General features: G+C 35.2%; 2 protein-coding genes across 3 annotated transcripts; one reads left to right on the forward strand and one right to left on the reverse strand.

The window, feature by feature from the left end:
- The first annotated feature begins 510 nt into the window (after positions 1–510).
- On the forward strand, positions 511–14,900 carry LOC108742498. 2 transcript variants are annotated; one of them, XM_025979986.1, is made up of 4 exons: positions 511–689; positions 1,090–1,786; positions 1,847–1,997; positions 14,821–14,900. In XM_025979986.1, exons 1-3 carry the CDS (start codon positions 602–604, stop codon positions 1,962–1,964), a joined length of 903 nt encoding a protein of 300 aa, XP_025835771.1. In that variant the 5' UTR covers positions 511–601; the 3' UTR covers positions 1,965–1,997; positions 14,821–14,900. The 2 variants fall into 2 exon arrangements, with proteins under 2 accessions (XP_025835771.1, XP_025835772.1); XM_025979987.1 differs by lacking the exons at positions 1,847–1,997; positions 14,821–14,900 and adding an exon at positions 3,038–3,289 and having other exon boundaries at positions 512–689.
- LOC112903979 (protein scabrous-like) lies at positions 3,346–8,794 on the reverse strand (the record flags this gene model as incomplete). Its single annotated transcript, XM_025979988.1, has 2 exons — positions 3,346–4,643; positions 8,024–8,794. Coding segments are annotated over 2 exons (1,476 nt in total), but the record flags the coding sequence as incomplete, so codon positions are not given.
- Positions 14,901–15,738: the final 838 nt, after the last annotated feature.

Raw genomic sequence — 15,738 nt, forward strand, 5'->3', positions numbered from 1 at the left:
TTCTTTTTTTCTCTATTTCTGATACTTTTTATTTACGTTTTATTTCATCTTTCTAGTTATAAAAAAAAGTAACATAAGACAATCCTGAATTATATTTTACTTATATCCTTATATGTATATTATACTTCTTTTGGCAATTTGAGGGTAAAATTAAGAAAGTGAATGCGACTCGCGAGCCTGCAACTTAAGTTACTCCCGCAGCCTGCGACGCAGGGTGCACGCGCACGCGCAGCCTGCAACGGAGTTACCCTCGCAACCTGTAGGTGTAAGTATACTGGTAAAATAAAGACGCAAACTTTTAGATTTTACAATGCTCTACCTTCTAGAAGTTCATTTTTTGGTAAAAGACAATATTAATTCCATTTTGTTAAGAAAATATCTAAATGAACGATTGGTTCGACAACACGCCGTACAAAATTGTTTCTCCTCAGTATAAACGTGTAGGAGTTATAAAAGTTGCTTTTTCTGATCGTGAGTAATGAATGACGAGAACTGACTTAGTTTGTAACATGCGCAAACGGAGTATGAATGACCTGCCTATCTACGTATCGTTATTTATCATTTGCGATGCAGTGTGCCTCAGAATGTGATTCATTAAATCATGTCCAACTTTAAAGGTTTTAGTGAAGATGAAATTAAAAAGTTAACAACTACTTCAAGTGTTAAAATAGCGGTTAAGTCCATTGATGGTAAGTAAATAGATACGTTCTTATTTATGTATATGTACTGTTCTCATTTGACTTTTAAATAGGTACTAACACTTGTTGCAAAAATGTTATTTAAGTTGTAAGACCCTGCTTTAAGATATTTTCAATTTCATTGAAATATTATAAGCTTGTGTATGAAAATGTCTTTATTGAGGATGCAACATGATTACTTCTGAATTAAATGTTTAATTTCAAATTTGAAGCTTTTTCTATCTTTCCTCTACACTGGAAAAGGTTCAGTTTGATTTAAAATCGTCACAATAGCTTATCGTTAGTTAACATAATTCGCTTGATCCATCTACTTCAATGAAATACAGTTTTGGGATTAATATAAGGATACTATAGCGATGATGATTTTGTGACAGATATTGTTTTATTTTAGATGATATACTAAATGGTAAACGAGTTTTACTAAAAGTGAAAAAGGGTCAAAAAAACGCAGTAATAAAGAATCTTACCAGTTCAAAAACATTACAGAAAAACGAGGATGAAGATTCTAAAATTCCAGACGGTGCCAGGCTTTCTCCTTTTAATCAAACCAAAAAAAGTCCAAGTCTAGTTTGTAAAAATGAGATAAATAACCAAGAAACTGAATCTTCCGTCTTAGAAAATAGAAATTACCCAAACGAAAATTACGATGATAAAAACACGGTAGTGCCTGAAATTCCATTACAATCAGATGGCGAATTCCACCCTGCGAAAAGGAAACAATTACCCGACACAGACGTAAAAGATCCGCCGCCGAGGGTAATTTCGTCACAGGATGAACCTAGAAACGATAAAAATGGGTCTTTAATCACCTCATCAGAAGGTAGAAGAAGAAGCAGCAACAGCAGCAGTAGCAGTAATAGTTTGCAAACGCTCCAGGCTCGGCAAAAGTTAATAGAGGAACAGAATAGAAAACGGAAAGAGATACTTGCCAAAGCTTTAGCTGACAAGACGAAAAAAACCCGAGAAGAGACGGAAAGATTAAATGAAATACAGCGGGAATTCAAAAAATTGGATGCGTTACTATCTGAGGACGTGAATATCCTTAGGAGACAAATAGAAATTGCCAGCTTCGACTTTATGGAAGCGCAGTGAGTAAATTGTTGAATTGTTTTCTGGCGTTACTTCAAAAAATGTCTTCTTTATTTGAGAAAACTTTTGCAATCACATTATACACTCCCGTCCGCGACATTATCGATCAGAAAGCCAACCTCGAGTTTGATGATGGAAGTAATTTTAACTTTGGAAGATAATATTACAAGTAGATAAACAATTTTTGGAAACGGATTAAGTTCTTTGCCAGTAATACATTATTTTTGATCTTATTTGATCTCAGCACACCATAGGTTTAAAAGGTTTAAACCAAAAAACCTATTGCGTGCTGAAGAGATTGAGCATTTTTATGTACATATTTCTTACCATTCTTATTAAACGCATTCAGTTGACCGATATTTTCCTTGACTTACGTTGCAAAATTATTGGCCTCGACGAAGAGCCATTTTATTTTAACAGAATATTATGTAGCCTATATCCACCGGGAAGGTTTATGCTATGTATTGGTGAAAGAATTTTTGAAATCCAATGAGTAGTTTCTGAGATTGCCTAATGCAACCAAACTTTACCTTTTTAGCAAACTGGAGCCAATATCTTGTTGACCATTTGAAATAGTTCAGTTAGGAGCTGCTGTCACTAGATGGTGACACACTGCCATAAATTGACATTATTGTATCATCATCATCATCATAAGATCGTCAGTCCTAAAGACTGGTTGGACACATACCTCTACTCTTTCCTATTCTGAGCTAATCTTCGCATTTCCCTAAAACTAGAGCAACCCACATCCTTAACTATCTGCGAACCGTAATGTAACTTAGGTCTGCCTTTTATCCTCCTAACTCCTGTTTCTTCCTCTAATATGTCTCTGACTAAACCTTCATGTCTGAGAAGGTGTCCTACCAACCTATCTCGCCTATTTTTTATTGAATTCCATAGAGTCCTCCGTTCTCCTATTCTTTCTAATACCTATTCATTTCTAACCTTTTCTGTCTACGTTATCCTCATCATTCGCCTATAACACCACATTTCGGAAGCTTCTAACCTTTTCTTTTCCGCCGCGCCCACTGTTCATGTTTCGCATCCGTACAACGCCGCGCTCCAAACGTACACCTTTAACAATATTTTTCGAATTTCTAAATTAACCTTTCGCGAGCATAGAAGTGACTTCTTTTTATTAAAGGCGACACGACCCTTATTGTATAATCAATTCTTAATTCCTTGTAGACTTTTATTACCATTGATTTTCATAATCAAATCGTTTAATTTATTTTATCATTTTTCTATAGCTATTCCATTTTTTCGTATTTGATGGGTCTAATCTATCTGTAGCAAGGACCGTTAAATGGTACATTTCTTTATTACTTACTATTGGATTACTTAATTACGTACTTAATACTAAATTTTGTACAGTGTAATTATATACTTTTGTTATAACCTAACCTAACCTGCAGCTAATAGAAATTCGTTGAAATTTTGACTGGCAGCTTATCAAAATATAAATAAAATATCAAGTAAGAGAGGCTTGCTATGTATCCATTAATAGCAATACATTAATGTATAATTTATTAATGATTATTATANTAATAGTGACCTAATTAAAACATGGCAGTCGTAACTTAAACACCAAAGGACAATAAATAAATATATATACAAGGAAACAGACCTGTGCGCTTAACCTTTTTATTACCAACATTATTATTAAATAAACTATTATTTTGTAATTTCAAACATTAATTAATAGGTTTTTCAATACCTAATTCGTGGACAAGTGTACCAAAATTGCTTCGAATTTTAATGCTTACTTTGTATTAATTTAATTTTTATTGTTAAATTTCACGCTACAGTTTCATTAATAAGAACTATAACAAGTTATTTAAATTGGATTAGTTCCTAATACATTGTTTTTTATTGTTTTCGTTTTCTCGAAACAATTCTATGTATTTATTTTATTGTAACGGTATCAACTAATGAAAGAACGAAAACTAGGAATGGATTAATAATAATAATTGGCATAAAAGGCACAACGATCCATAAATTACAAGCACTATTCTATGTTTTCTTGAACTAGTCAATTCTTTGGTTACTTATGGGACGCATTGGTAGTCTTCAATCTAATCAAAGGATGGCTTCATCTGACACCATTTGTATCAATCAACAAACTTATTGTGTATCCAAAAAGGAAATGATTTACGAGCAATTCGGTCTTCGTTTCAATCGCATCTCGCTTGTAGCGACAGCTATCCATTCGTTTCTTGAACTATCAAACCAAGTTAACCCTAAATTGTACCTTCCGTTAAGGTTTGCGTGCTGGCAATGAGAAAACCACCAACCCCCTTCATAGTTGGAAGCGCAGTGGGTATTGGAAATGTCTCGATCATTATCAATCGTAGAAAATTCCATCCTGTTTTGGTAATCCATTGCGTCGCTAGCATTTCCTTTATAATTTCCTACAAGCATTTTGAAACCCACCGTGTAATCTCCTACCCAAAACGTGTCGTACGTTGCTTGCCAATATTTTCCGTAAATGTCTTTCATGTTTATTTCCAAAGTACTGCAGTTATCTTTGGTTAGGTAATGGATGTTTCTGTTTCCCAGCCAATGTTCTCCAGTGGCAGAACCAAATCCGTTAGAATACTCGTTCCATTTTCTGTTGAAATCAACCGACCCATCATACCGTTTTTGAATGGTCGTCCAACCTTTTTTGCAATAAGCCATTATGGGTTCTCCATCTCCCGGTGAGATTAGATAGACACCGTTCGGTCCAGAAACCGCAGAACAATCGTGCGGTAATTTATTAACGATGCTTTTGTATTCTTTTTCAAAAGATTTTAATTCTTCAACCAGATGGATTGTAGATTTGGTGGAATTCATGTCCAATGTGGATGACTCAACCTGAAATGAAGAAGAAACATGTGAAATGAGAGACTTGAGTTAAGAAGTGAAGCTTTACTTAAAATTGAATCAGTAGAACTGATTTTTGAATAAATAGAACCGATACCTAAGCGACAATGACAAAACGTAATGGTTTAAATAATATCAAAAAAAGGTAGATTTAAAGTTACAATATGAAGCAATAGATTTGCTGGAATTTCATTAACTTCAGTCTTCCTGCAATAATTATAACCAGGCACGAGAGTAGGAAATGGGTCAGGAAATATTTTCAATCGAACTCCAACAATAACAATGATTCCACCATCAACGTGGTAGCGTCCATTATCGAACAATTCGTGCGGACTTCTACAATACAGTTGAACAGAGAATTTAATTCTGACCACGAATGTAATTATTGAAGTGCGACAGACGGCCTCTGTCTCTTTATTCCATTTCAGGATTATGTTTTACTTTTAGTGATTCGTGACGACAACAATGGAAAATACTGCTGAATAGAGACCACAATGAAAACAAAATTAATAGATGTACCTACAGGAATTTTAATAAAACAAACAAACAAACAATAACGATTTCAATTGAAATTACGGATAAATTGAAAATATAAAATGACTGCAAAAAAATGAAGAATTACACTGTCTATGTACCTGCGTGCATACTGAAGTCCTTTGTAGCACGTATCAGTACTGAAAGATAACAAGACAATTTGCCTTGTGGTCTTCTGTAGATCACAATTAAAATTTCAATAAATAAACGCAGAATCTACTGAAAACCAATTGCTTCAAATGATCATTATTAAAAGACAGAAATGTCGATAAATGATAGAAAGAGTTATAAAATTTCTATAGAAATGAATTCGGATCAGTTACCTTTAAAAAAGCGTACGAAGTTTCCATTTCAAAGATAAACAAAAGCGTAGACAGATGTTTGTAAAATATAAATACCTTATCAAGATGTATCTTTTTAAAACGAATGAATAGCGTCTAAATTCTCACAATTTAAAGAGGGCTCCAGGATAAGAAACACATTTGGAGTTATTGCCAGTGGATACCACAAAGGCACAGTGGTGCAGTGCTGCGAGGTCCGGGGGGTGAGGGGAGAGGGAAGGACTCTGGCAGCATTAAATTGTCCCCACATGACAGTTTAGTATCTGTATTTATCTCTGAACCGTCTGCACCCAGCTACTCCAATGAAGACTCCCTAAATCAAGAGAGACTGCAGTCAGATGTAATCTGAAGGACATTCCGGGGGGCGACGGAAGAGGGAAGGACTCTGACAGCATTAAATTGTCCCCACATGACAGTTTAGTATCTGTATTTATCTTAGAACCCGTCTGCACCCAGCTACTCCAATGAATACTCCCTTATCAAGAGAGATTGCAGTCAGATGTAATCTAAAGGAGATTCCAGGGATGAGGGGAGAGGGAAGGTCTCTGACGAGCATTAAGCTGTTCCCATATGACACATTAGTATCTGTATTTATCTTTGAACCCGTCTGCACCCAGCTACTCCAATACTCCCTAATCAAGAAAGACCGTAGCGAGATGTAATCTGAAGGAGATTAGACAAAAATTCTCAGCATTCCAACTTGCTTTCGAATAGAGTATATGAGCGTCGTATTTATCTACCTTAAAGGTTTATCATCTTAGGAGTTTTACAATTAGCAAGCTCAGCGAGTTTCTACAGGTGAGTACTGCACTGAAATTTTCCACGATAAATGGAAATTGCATCAATCGATCGTTTCGTAAAATTCCCTAGTTATTGTTGATTTTTTACCTCTCTATATTTTCATTTAACCAAATTTTTGAAATGCTTTTTAAGCATGACGTCCTTTGATAATTAAAAACAATATTTCATTGAAGCATTGATTTACACGTAACCGATTTGATTGACGGTTTATTGGAACGGTAGTTGAAAAGATATTGGCTATTAGCATTGCAAAAACGTATAATTTTATTATCTTTTCGGGCACAATAAATCTGCCCACCGTAAATATGTTATGGTCAGATTTATTGTATGTGAAGCACTTTTCCCATTCGACCGTTAGTGCTGTATAAATTTTAATTTAAACACGTAAATAGCCGCTCAAAAGCCGATAATTATTTTGCAAATCAGTTGTTGATTTTGAAATTTTGATGTTGTATACTGCGTGTTTGTCTGTTTGCAAACAGTTGCATCGGTTGTTCGTCAAAGCATCGACTTCTCAAATAGAGCAATATTCGTTTATCGCATGGAATGGGAGTTGAACAAATGTTTGCGTAAAACAAAGATAAACTGAAAAATTGTCTGTGTGACAGCTTGTTTGATGAAACGAAAACTTCGTTGTAAATCGGAAACGTTTAGGCTTTTCATGAATCCATTTATTTTCAACAGACGTTTACATTTTTATTCTTTTCCAATTTTCGTGTTTTCACGCATTAAGGTACCCATGTCTTTGTTCGGATGGAACTATGCATATCTTGCACGTTTACGTCCACAAATAACCAAGTTGTCAAAGAAACGTTTACAGTAATTTACGAATTTAGCCACATTGGTACTGATGCTAATGGTTTAAAAATGAACGGCGCGAATCGTAGTAAGAACGTCACCAAGTTGTGTTCGGTGGTCTGTTGCGCAGTAAAGCAGTGCGCATTGCAATTTGCTGGGAGACAAGATTTTGTTTATGCTTTGTAATGTATTGATGCGCAGTCGCTCCTCGCGCAGCGGCCAATCTAAGTAAGGTATTACTAATAGCATAACTTGTGTCTCCAAGTAACTTCCAATAATGCGAGAATATTATATCACCAGATAGCGCTCTAAACCTTACGGCTCTTTAAAATTATAATACATACATTAAGTTACCCGTATCTCGAAAGTAAACTTTAAAGAACATGTTGTTATTACAGGTAATATTTTGTTTAATAGTTATCGTTAGACTTCAAGCAACATAATAAAGGAAAGTAGATTGTAAATATTAGTTTCAAACTTCTTTCAGGACCTTTCGGCCGTAATGGTTCATTTAGATAGAAAATTATTCCTTGAATCATTGCTAAATAGCCTGGAACGATATTCATAACTGATCCACACGGTCATGAAAAGTATTATTAATATAAAAAGCGTTAGATATTATTTAAATAATCACTTTTAAACCTAAATGATACTTATACATATGTATACCAAAATCCCTGAGGATATTGATGGAAGTTTTTAAGACCAAGATACAATTTCGTAACAATTTTCTTTGAAGATATCTAATATCTCATTATATTAATATGTTAAATAAATTCACTGAAACTTTCTATTAGACATCCAAATTCCTGTCTTTGTATATAACTACATTAATTTATTAATCTCTTTACGGCATTTTTGATAAAATGGGAATATTTAATTAAGCTAATGCCTCACCTTGAAAATGTGATCGTGAAGTTTTGAATTCTGCACTGTGTTAGATTTCTTAAGATTCTTGATTTGATCCTGTACGTCCTGCAACAAGACGAGATCCCCTTCACGTTTATCCTTTAAATAGGACACGGTTACACTGATAGCTTTGACGGAGTCGCGAGTGTTTGTTTGATCTTCCTTGAGCAGTGCCACTTGCGAGAATGCGTCCGACATTTGGAATTCCAGCTTCGAAATCTCCTTCCTAAACTCTGGGAAGCTTCGGTCAATTTTGTTTTCGATATTCTCCACGTTTTCGAGTAGCTCGAGCATCGACATGTGCAGTTTGTCGAAGTTTGACAGCTGTTTACTTAAGTTCTGAATCGAATCAGCGTTGCTCTTCTGAAAACTTTCGAGTTCTTGAATTTTCTCGTGGAGCTGAAACCAATTCGCGTTTCCCCGGCCATCGACAGGATTTAATTTGTTCATTTGTAAGTACTCTTCAATTTCGTTGCCGTATATTACGTCAGGACTGTCTTCAGGTGTCGGCTTTAACGTCGTTGAAGTTTTAACTTGTTCTTCGAGTTTAATTATTTTCGCTTCTAAATCGTCGTTACGTTTGTTAAGTCGCTTGGCAATTTTTTCGAGGTCGATTATGTGTTTCTTTAGTAGGCGTTGGTGTCTGGATGGGTGGTCCTTGAATTCTTCCGGGGGTGAGCCGGAAAGAGAGGACGGCGTGTAATCGTTCAACTTCTTCCAATTATGGGCCCACTCTAATTGTGTACTCTTCAGCTGTAACAAAAGAAAAGTATTTTAGTACAAAAGAAGAGAAAGACGGAGGATTAAATAGCTTTCAGGGCGGCTTTGGAAACTCTACTGTGCTACGGAGGGGGGTTGTAATAATAGAGCATTATAAACTGGAAGACGTGATTCAAAGTCTTTCAAATGCCCGACATTTGTAGGTACAATAGATTAAGGAATGTGGTCATTCTAGATAAGCCGTTTTTTGTTTGCCATGTCGAACCAAGTTACCTGAAGTTTTTTCAGTATTGCTGATCAGTATAGCAAGCTTCATTTAATTATCATCATCATCATGAGGTCGTCAGTCCTAAAATTGGTTGGACAGGCACCTCCACTCTTTCCTATCCTGAGCTAATCGTCGCATTTCCCTAAAACTAGAACATCCCACATCCTTAACTATTTGCTACTTCTCTTAACTCCTGTTTGTCTCTAACTAGACCTTCATGCCTGAGAATCTGTAACTCCTCCTTGCTAGATGCTAATATCATCTGCAAATCTAATCATACTAATCTTTTGCTCTTGTATATCTATCCCTACAGTTGTATACTGTCTTTAATGATGTTGATCGCGTCTTCGATGTATACATTAAAAAATAGCGGTGACAGTGTGCATCCCTGTCTGATTCCCTTCCTAATATTTACTTCTCTACGTTGCAGATCCAGCTCTATAACTGCCTGTTGCCTTTATACAAACCAAGTATCACTCTTCTATCTCTGTAACTCATTCCTACATTTTTTAAGTATTTAACATCATGTCTCTTTTAACATGGTCAAAGGCTTTTTCTAAATCTACAAATCCTATGTACGCGCTCTTTCCTTTTTCTATTGTTACCCGTTAAGCTAGAAATAAATAAGGATCCCTTTTTGGGTAACCTGTCTCTACATTCTCTAGGTGTATGGTTTTTTCCCTAGGTCTGGCAACGGTGGCCAAAAATCGAATGTGCTAGTGGACATCTCTCTCCCTCTAACTGAGTTTTTCTTTTACAAAGTACTTTGACCAAAGTTTTTAATTAATATTTGTTCAACAGGGTAAATAACTTCGCTCCTACTCGATGTTCCACGACATCTCACACAATTTGGTTGCATTTTCCAAAATTTATTTTGTAAACTTTTAGGTCTACAAAAACCAAAAAGTTAATCAATTGTAGCAGACTTTTTTCATGAAAAAATGTTTGTAAATGTTAACTCGTTGTCGTAAAATGAAAGCAAGCCTTCCACCGTATAAAGTTATGATTTATCGTGCGGTAGGTATCCTAAATAAATTTAGCATACATAAAGTTGGTATCCCGTCTAAGGGATATCTTGCAAAAAGCCTGAGTCACCGTTATAGCGGGCAAGGTTCAGCATAAAAGCTATTCGATTTTCTGCCAACTAGAATGGGTCTTTTGAACGACGACGATCGTTTCAGTGGCCGTGTCACAAGCCATCATCGTTCCAATAGCGCAGAATACACGTTAAATGAGAGTGAAGAATAAACAAAGTGGAAACTTTAAAAGAAGCTTTGCGACAAACAGTGGCGGACCTATGTGTAAGTAATATCAAAGTCAAAACTATAAAAAAGTCGTAATGCTTCAAGCAGAAGGTACTTTTAATAAAAAGCCACGTATGAAGTGATATAAAGTGATACCTTAGTACTTAATCCATCCGACAACGCTGACGAAAGAAACGTTGCGATTTATATTAAATTTACCCTTGGCAATCTATAAAATTAAATTAAAACGACCATAGCCTACCATATGTGAGAAGGCGTCCTCCCAACCAATTTCGTCTAATTTCTTATTGACACCCATAACGTCCTATGTTCTCCTATTCTTTTCAATGCCTTCCGATTTCTAATCTAATCAATATACAATACATCGGAGTATAGCGCACATAAAATTTCGTAGTATGATTGGTTATTTTTCCCCATTTCGGTACAAAATAAAAGTGCCAAAACATACACTATTGTGTGAAGGTGGTAAAAGTTAATTGAAAATCGTAGAGCATTTGTTTAAAGCTATAAAGGCTTTGGAATGGTACAAACAAGCAGAAACACTTGTAATTACAAAGTGTAGAAACCAAGCAATTACGATGTAAGCCTTTTTCCTTCAAAGTTGTAATAGGTTACTATGGCTGCTAATTGAACTATTGAGTTCTTTGAAGTTTCAGTTCATAATGTTAATCGACCGTAAGTTCGGAAGTGCTGTAACAAACTTGTCTATAGGTAGTTTTAATATAATGCGCTCTTGCTGACTTGCTTTCAGGAAATTAATTGCAAAACTTGCTTATTAGTTATGGTCAAACTTTACTTTAAGAATAAATAAAAAAACAAAAACGAAACAGTAGTCTCCCCTTATCCAATGGTGTATTATATGATTACAAATTATTTCTTGAGCATCATGATCAACATAAAAGGTCTTCAATCCGAAGAGTGATTGAACATCTACCTCCACTTCTTCATAAATTTGGTCAATCATTGGAGTTTTTGAAAATTAGATCAACTCCGAGATAACATAATGTGATGATTACCTGTTGTCTTCCACACCACAGTGTTGCGCCATACCGACCCCGACTGCAAACGCTACTGTTTTCTTTCAGGAACTTGCCATAGTCCTGTTTCTCACAAAGAGGACACGTCCATCATAGTTGAACCTATGATCCGGCTCATTAAATATTTGAAACACTCATACTAATCTACTTACTTGGTTGAACAGCTTATAATATCGTATTGAGTCGAAAAGATATTCGAAATAGAATAAAACATAGGATATACATGAATGGATAGATCCGCATTTCGATGATTTAAGGAGCCGGACCATTGGTTCAACCATTATGGGGAGAAACTAGATTAAGAGGGTAGCGGCTCTTTCAGTACTCAGGGTGGCAAAGATCTTGTGGATCGATATGGCACTCTGATGCACAACACTGTGATGTGGAAGGCAACCAAAAACCACCACATTGTGATATACCAAGAAGAACGTAACAAAACCAAAATGATTTCGTCCGTTGAAGTAGGGCATTCCAGGCGTAAAATAGTTCCCCATTCGGGTGTTTGGGTGGGGACTACCTCAGAGAATGTCATCAGGAAGTGTAATATAGGGAGATGCAGTATTTCAGGAATCAGAACGTGGAACGTTGGANTTGGTGTTTTTGTGATACACCATCTAAAGAAGTCAGAAATGCAATGGTAAAAATTTGAATTGAATTACATTAAATTAGTATTAGCAAATACATGAGTAAAGCCGGATGTGGTTTCGCGTGTTTCTTTTTGATAATATTAGGAATGTAAACTGCAATTTACAACAACCCCTAACGATTAATTTTCTAGTGGTCGATTTAGACGTTTTCTCTTGGTTGGCTAAACGTTCAACGGACGGAAAAATAATGACAGGAAACGGCAACATACAACTTGTTCCGTTTTGATATGCAGCAGGTGGCTAATTATTGTATGAATAGGAACGTTCACGGGGTTGCGGACGAAGGGATGAGAACGTCGCGCTACTTACTACCTCGACTTATTTAAACGCACCTTGTCAATTTTTTTATGCATGATATTCACTCCTTTTTGCATTAAGTATTTTTGGATTCCCATTCACATATAACCTGCTGCTAATTTTGATACTTTGTAATATAATATTACATTTAAAGATCGTTATGTAGGTGAAATAATAATAATAATAACTGGATTATTTTGGGAAGCGGGCAATTAAGATCTCAACAAGGTTAGCCACACTGTCTCGTCTGGATACCGTGAGGCTGCTTCTCCTTCTACGTCTTGCTTCATTTGCACATCACTAAGAATGCGATGTGATCCCCTTAAGGAGCTACGCGCTTTAATAAGGATTTAAGAGAATCAATCGGATATACCAGCTGACAATTATAAGATCCACTAACAAACAACCACAAGTTCTTCTGGGATTGTTATAGTTTAGATTATGGGATTTGTCGGAAAGCGTCGGTCAAACCAAGGGAATACTAGTAGTCATTCTGTGGAGCGCCTCCATTCAGTCTCCAAAGGTATATAAAGGTATTCTTAAAATAGGAAAGGACACTGTGGTGATGGAACTAATAAAAACAAGAAGAGACTTACTCCAAATCCAACCACAACAATTTTATAAACCGCTGCTGACACCTGTTTTGATCATTAGTGTTGAGCACTTCGATATTCCTAACTAATTATTTTGCATTAAGAATTTTTATCATGATTACATATTGCGAAACAATTTAAGGCTTAATTAATTACGGGTGCAGTCTACTAAGTTAATAAGCAGCACATAAAATCCTTTGCAGTCAGGGTGATTTGTAGTAGTATTTGTTCAAGGTCCTCCTAATTATGGCAGCACTAGGTAATGTATAGAGGGCTAATTAACACTCGGTCTGTTGGAAGATGGGACAGCTTTATATCTTTGTGAATTAACTCTCGGTTGTTTAAGTTTGAGTTCGTAAATTAACAAAAATGCAGTCAAGAGACCAGTCAGCTGTGCTCCATTTAAACAGAAAATACTTTTAGTTGCCCATATAAATGAATATAAACACATCTTTGATTTTATCCCACCATAATTTGTATGCCGTTTCAAAAACATGTGATAATTCAACTTAAAAATGTTTGAATAAGCAGTTTCGCTCACGCAAATGCTAATTACTTTGACTACCGCCATGTATTAAATGCTTATTAGAGTTTAATGATAGACTAACGTATTAATTAATCTTTGCATACTTTCCCATTATTAACCCGAATCACCATTATTATAAAGCGTGAATAGCATTTTAAAAAATAATGTCAACAGTATTAAAAAGAGTTACAACGTTTAAAAGTAATCAACAAATAAATCTGTCAGGTAATCTAATTGTAAGTCTAATTATACGTGTCTTAACTGTTTTCAGTTACTAGTATTTTTTTAACTACAGTCGCTTCAGTTTAATTTTGTCGGTTTTAAATTATGAAGTCAAAATTGTAAATATTTTACTTTATTATTTCTTACTGGAACAATAAATCTACAGTCCCATCAAGGAAGAGTAAGGAAACAACCCACATCCTTAACTATCTGCGAACCGTAATGTAACTTAGGTCTGCCTTTTATCCTCCTAACTCCTGTTTCTTCCTCTAATATGTCTCTGACTAAACCTTCATGTCTGAGAAGGTGTCCTACCAACCTATCTCGCCTATTTTTTATTGAATTCCATAGAGTCCTCCGTTCTCCTATTCTTTCTAATACCTATTCATTTCTAACCTTTTCTGTCTACGTTATCCTCATCATTCGCCTATAACACCACATTTCGGAAGCTTCTAACCTTTTCTTTTCCGCCGCGCCCACTGTTCATGTTTCGCATCCGTACAACGCCGCGCTCCAAACGTACACCTTTAACAATATTTTTCGAATTTCTAAATTAACCTTTCGCGAGCATAGAAGTGACTTCTTTTTATTAAAGGCGACACGACCCTTATTGTATAATCAATTCTTAATTCCTTGTAGACTTTTATTACCATTGATTTTCATAATCAAATCGTTTAATTTATTTTATCATTTTTCTATAGCTATTCCATTTTTTCGTATTTGATGGGTCTAATCTATCTGTAGCAAGGACCGTTAAATGGTACATTTCTTTATTACTTACTATTGGATTACTTAATTACGTACTTAATACTAAATTTTGTACAGTGTAATTATATACTTTTGTTATAACCTAACCTAACCTGCAGCTAATAGAAATTCGTTGAAATTTTGACTGGCAGCTTATCAAAATATAAATAAAATATCAAGTAAGAGAGGCTTGCTATGTATCCATTAATAGCAATACATTAATGTATAATTTATTAATGATTATTATAAATGGTTATATGTATTATTCAGTGTTCGTAAATATTACCTACATAAGCAGTCAGTCGCCTATGTTAATAAAATCAATCTACCGACTTTAGTAGAACATTAAGTACTAAATAATGTAATCTGAGGCCCATAATTTGCTAGATGCCTCAGGTAGCACAACGGGTAACCTGTTTATTTCGCAAATTAAAGAGTAAGTCCTGATTTGTTTATGTTTCAGGAAGAGGTACGATAAAGTAGAGAAGGAGTTCTTGGATGCAAAATTCACTTTACATCAAAAGCAGGAACGCAAAGAGCTACTTACTGAGCATTTATGTACCATAATTGAGAAAAATGAAGAGAGGAAAGCTCAAAAGCTGAACGAGCTTTTAGACAAATTAAACGTTGGCACAGATGAGTATCAAAACAAGGACACTACACCAAAGGAACCCTCTTGATGTTATGAAACCAAATTAATAAGTACCTCATTCTTTATAGAATATTTCGTTAAATTAACAATTTATTAATAGAGTAAATTAATCGATTATTTCAAACGTAAAGCATTTTAGCATGAGATCAATGGCAGATTTTTTTTGCTTAAGAATTGAAACGGGTCTAAGTATATTTCTGAATGTATTTATTATGGCGTTACATTTGTATGTGAAGCGATATGGAGATGGATCGATGAGTCAACCAGAATTGAGAAGGGGATTCGAGAGATTCGACATTGGACAGTGAGCGCACGTCTTCCCACAGGCGAACAGGTCTTGTTATGCTCAGTCAGGGATTTGCTAGTGATAGTGAAGTGGTTTGTGCGTTAAAAAGGTAATTTTGTATCCAAATCAAAGGTAACATTCCTTTTATGTAATCTTGATACGGAGTCTTGGTTTTTTGTGTATTTAATAAACGTGTTGTGGACCATTGCACAAACTCAATAATTATCAGTTACTGTTGTTATAAAAAATTACCTAATTTTGAATATCTATTGAAGTATTTGTATTTAAGAAAACATTTTTATTTACCTAATAAAATTAATTTATTTATCGTATCATTGTATTAATTGCCCTTCTGTATATTGAAAGATTGCGTTATTTATATTGTAAGACGACTTACCTTCATGTGGAGTTCTGGGAATACCCGGTACGCATATCATAATGCG

This window comes from Agrilus planipennis, unplaced genomic scaffold, assembly GCF_000699045.2.
Source record: "Agrilus planipennis isolate EAB-ADULT unplaced genomic scaffold, Apla_2.0 scaffold285, whole genome shotgun sequence".
Taxonomy (NCBI): Eukaryota; Metazoa; Arthropoda; class Insecta; order Coleoptera; family Buprestidae; genus Agrilus; species Agrilus planipennis.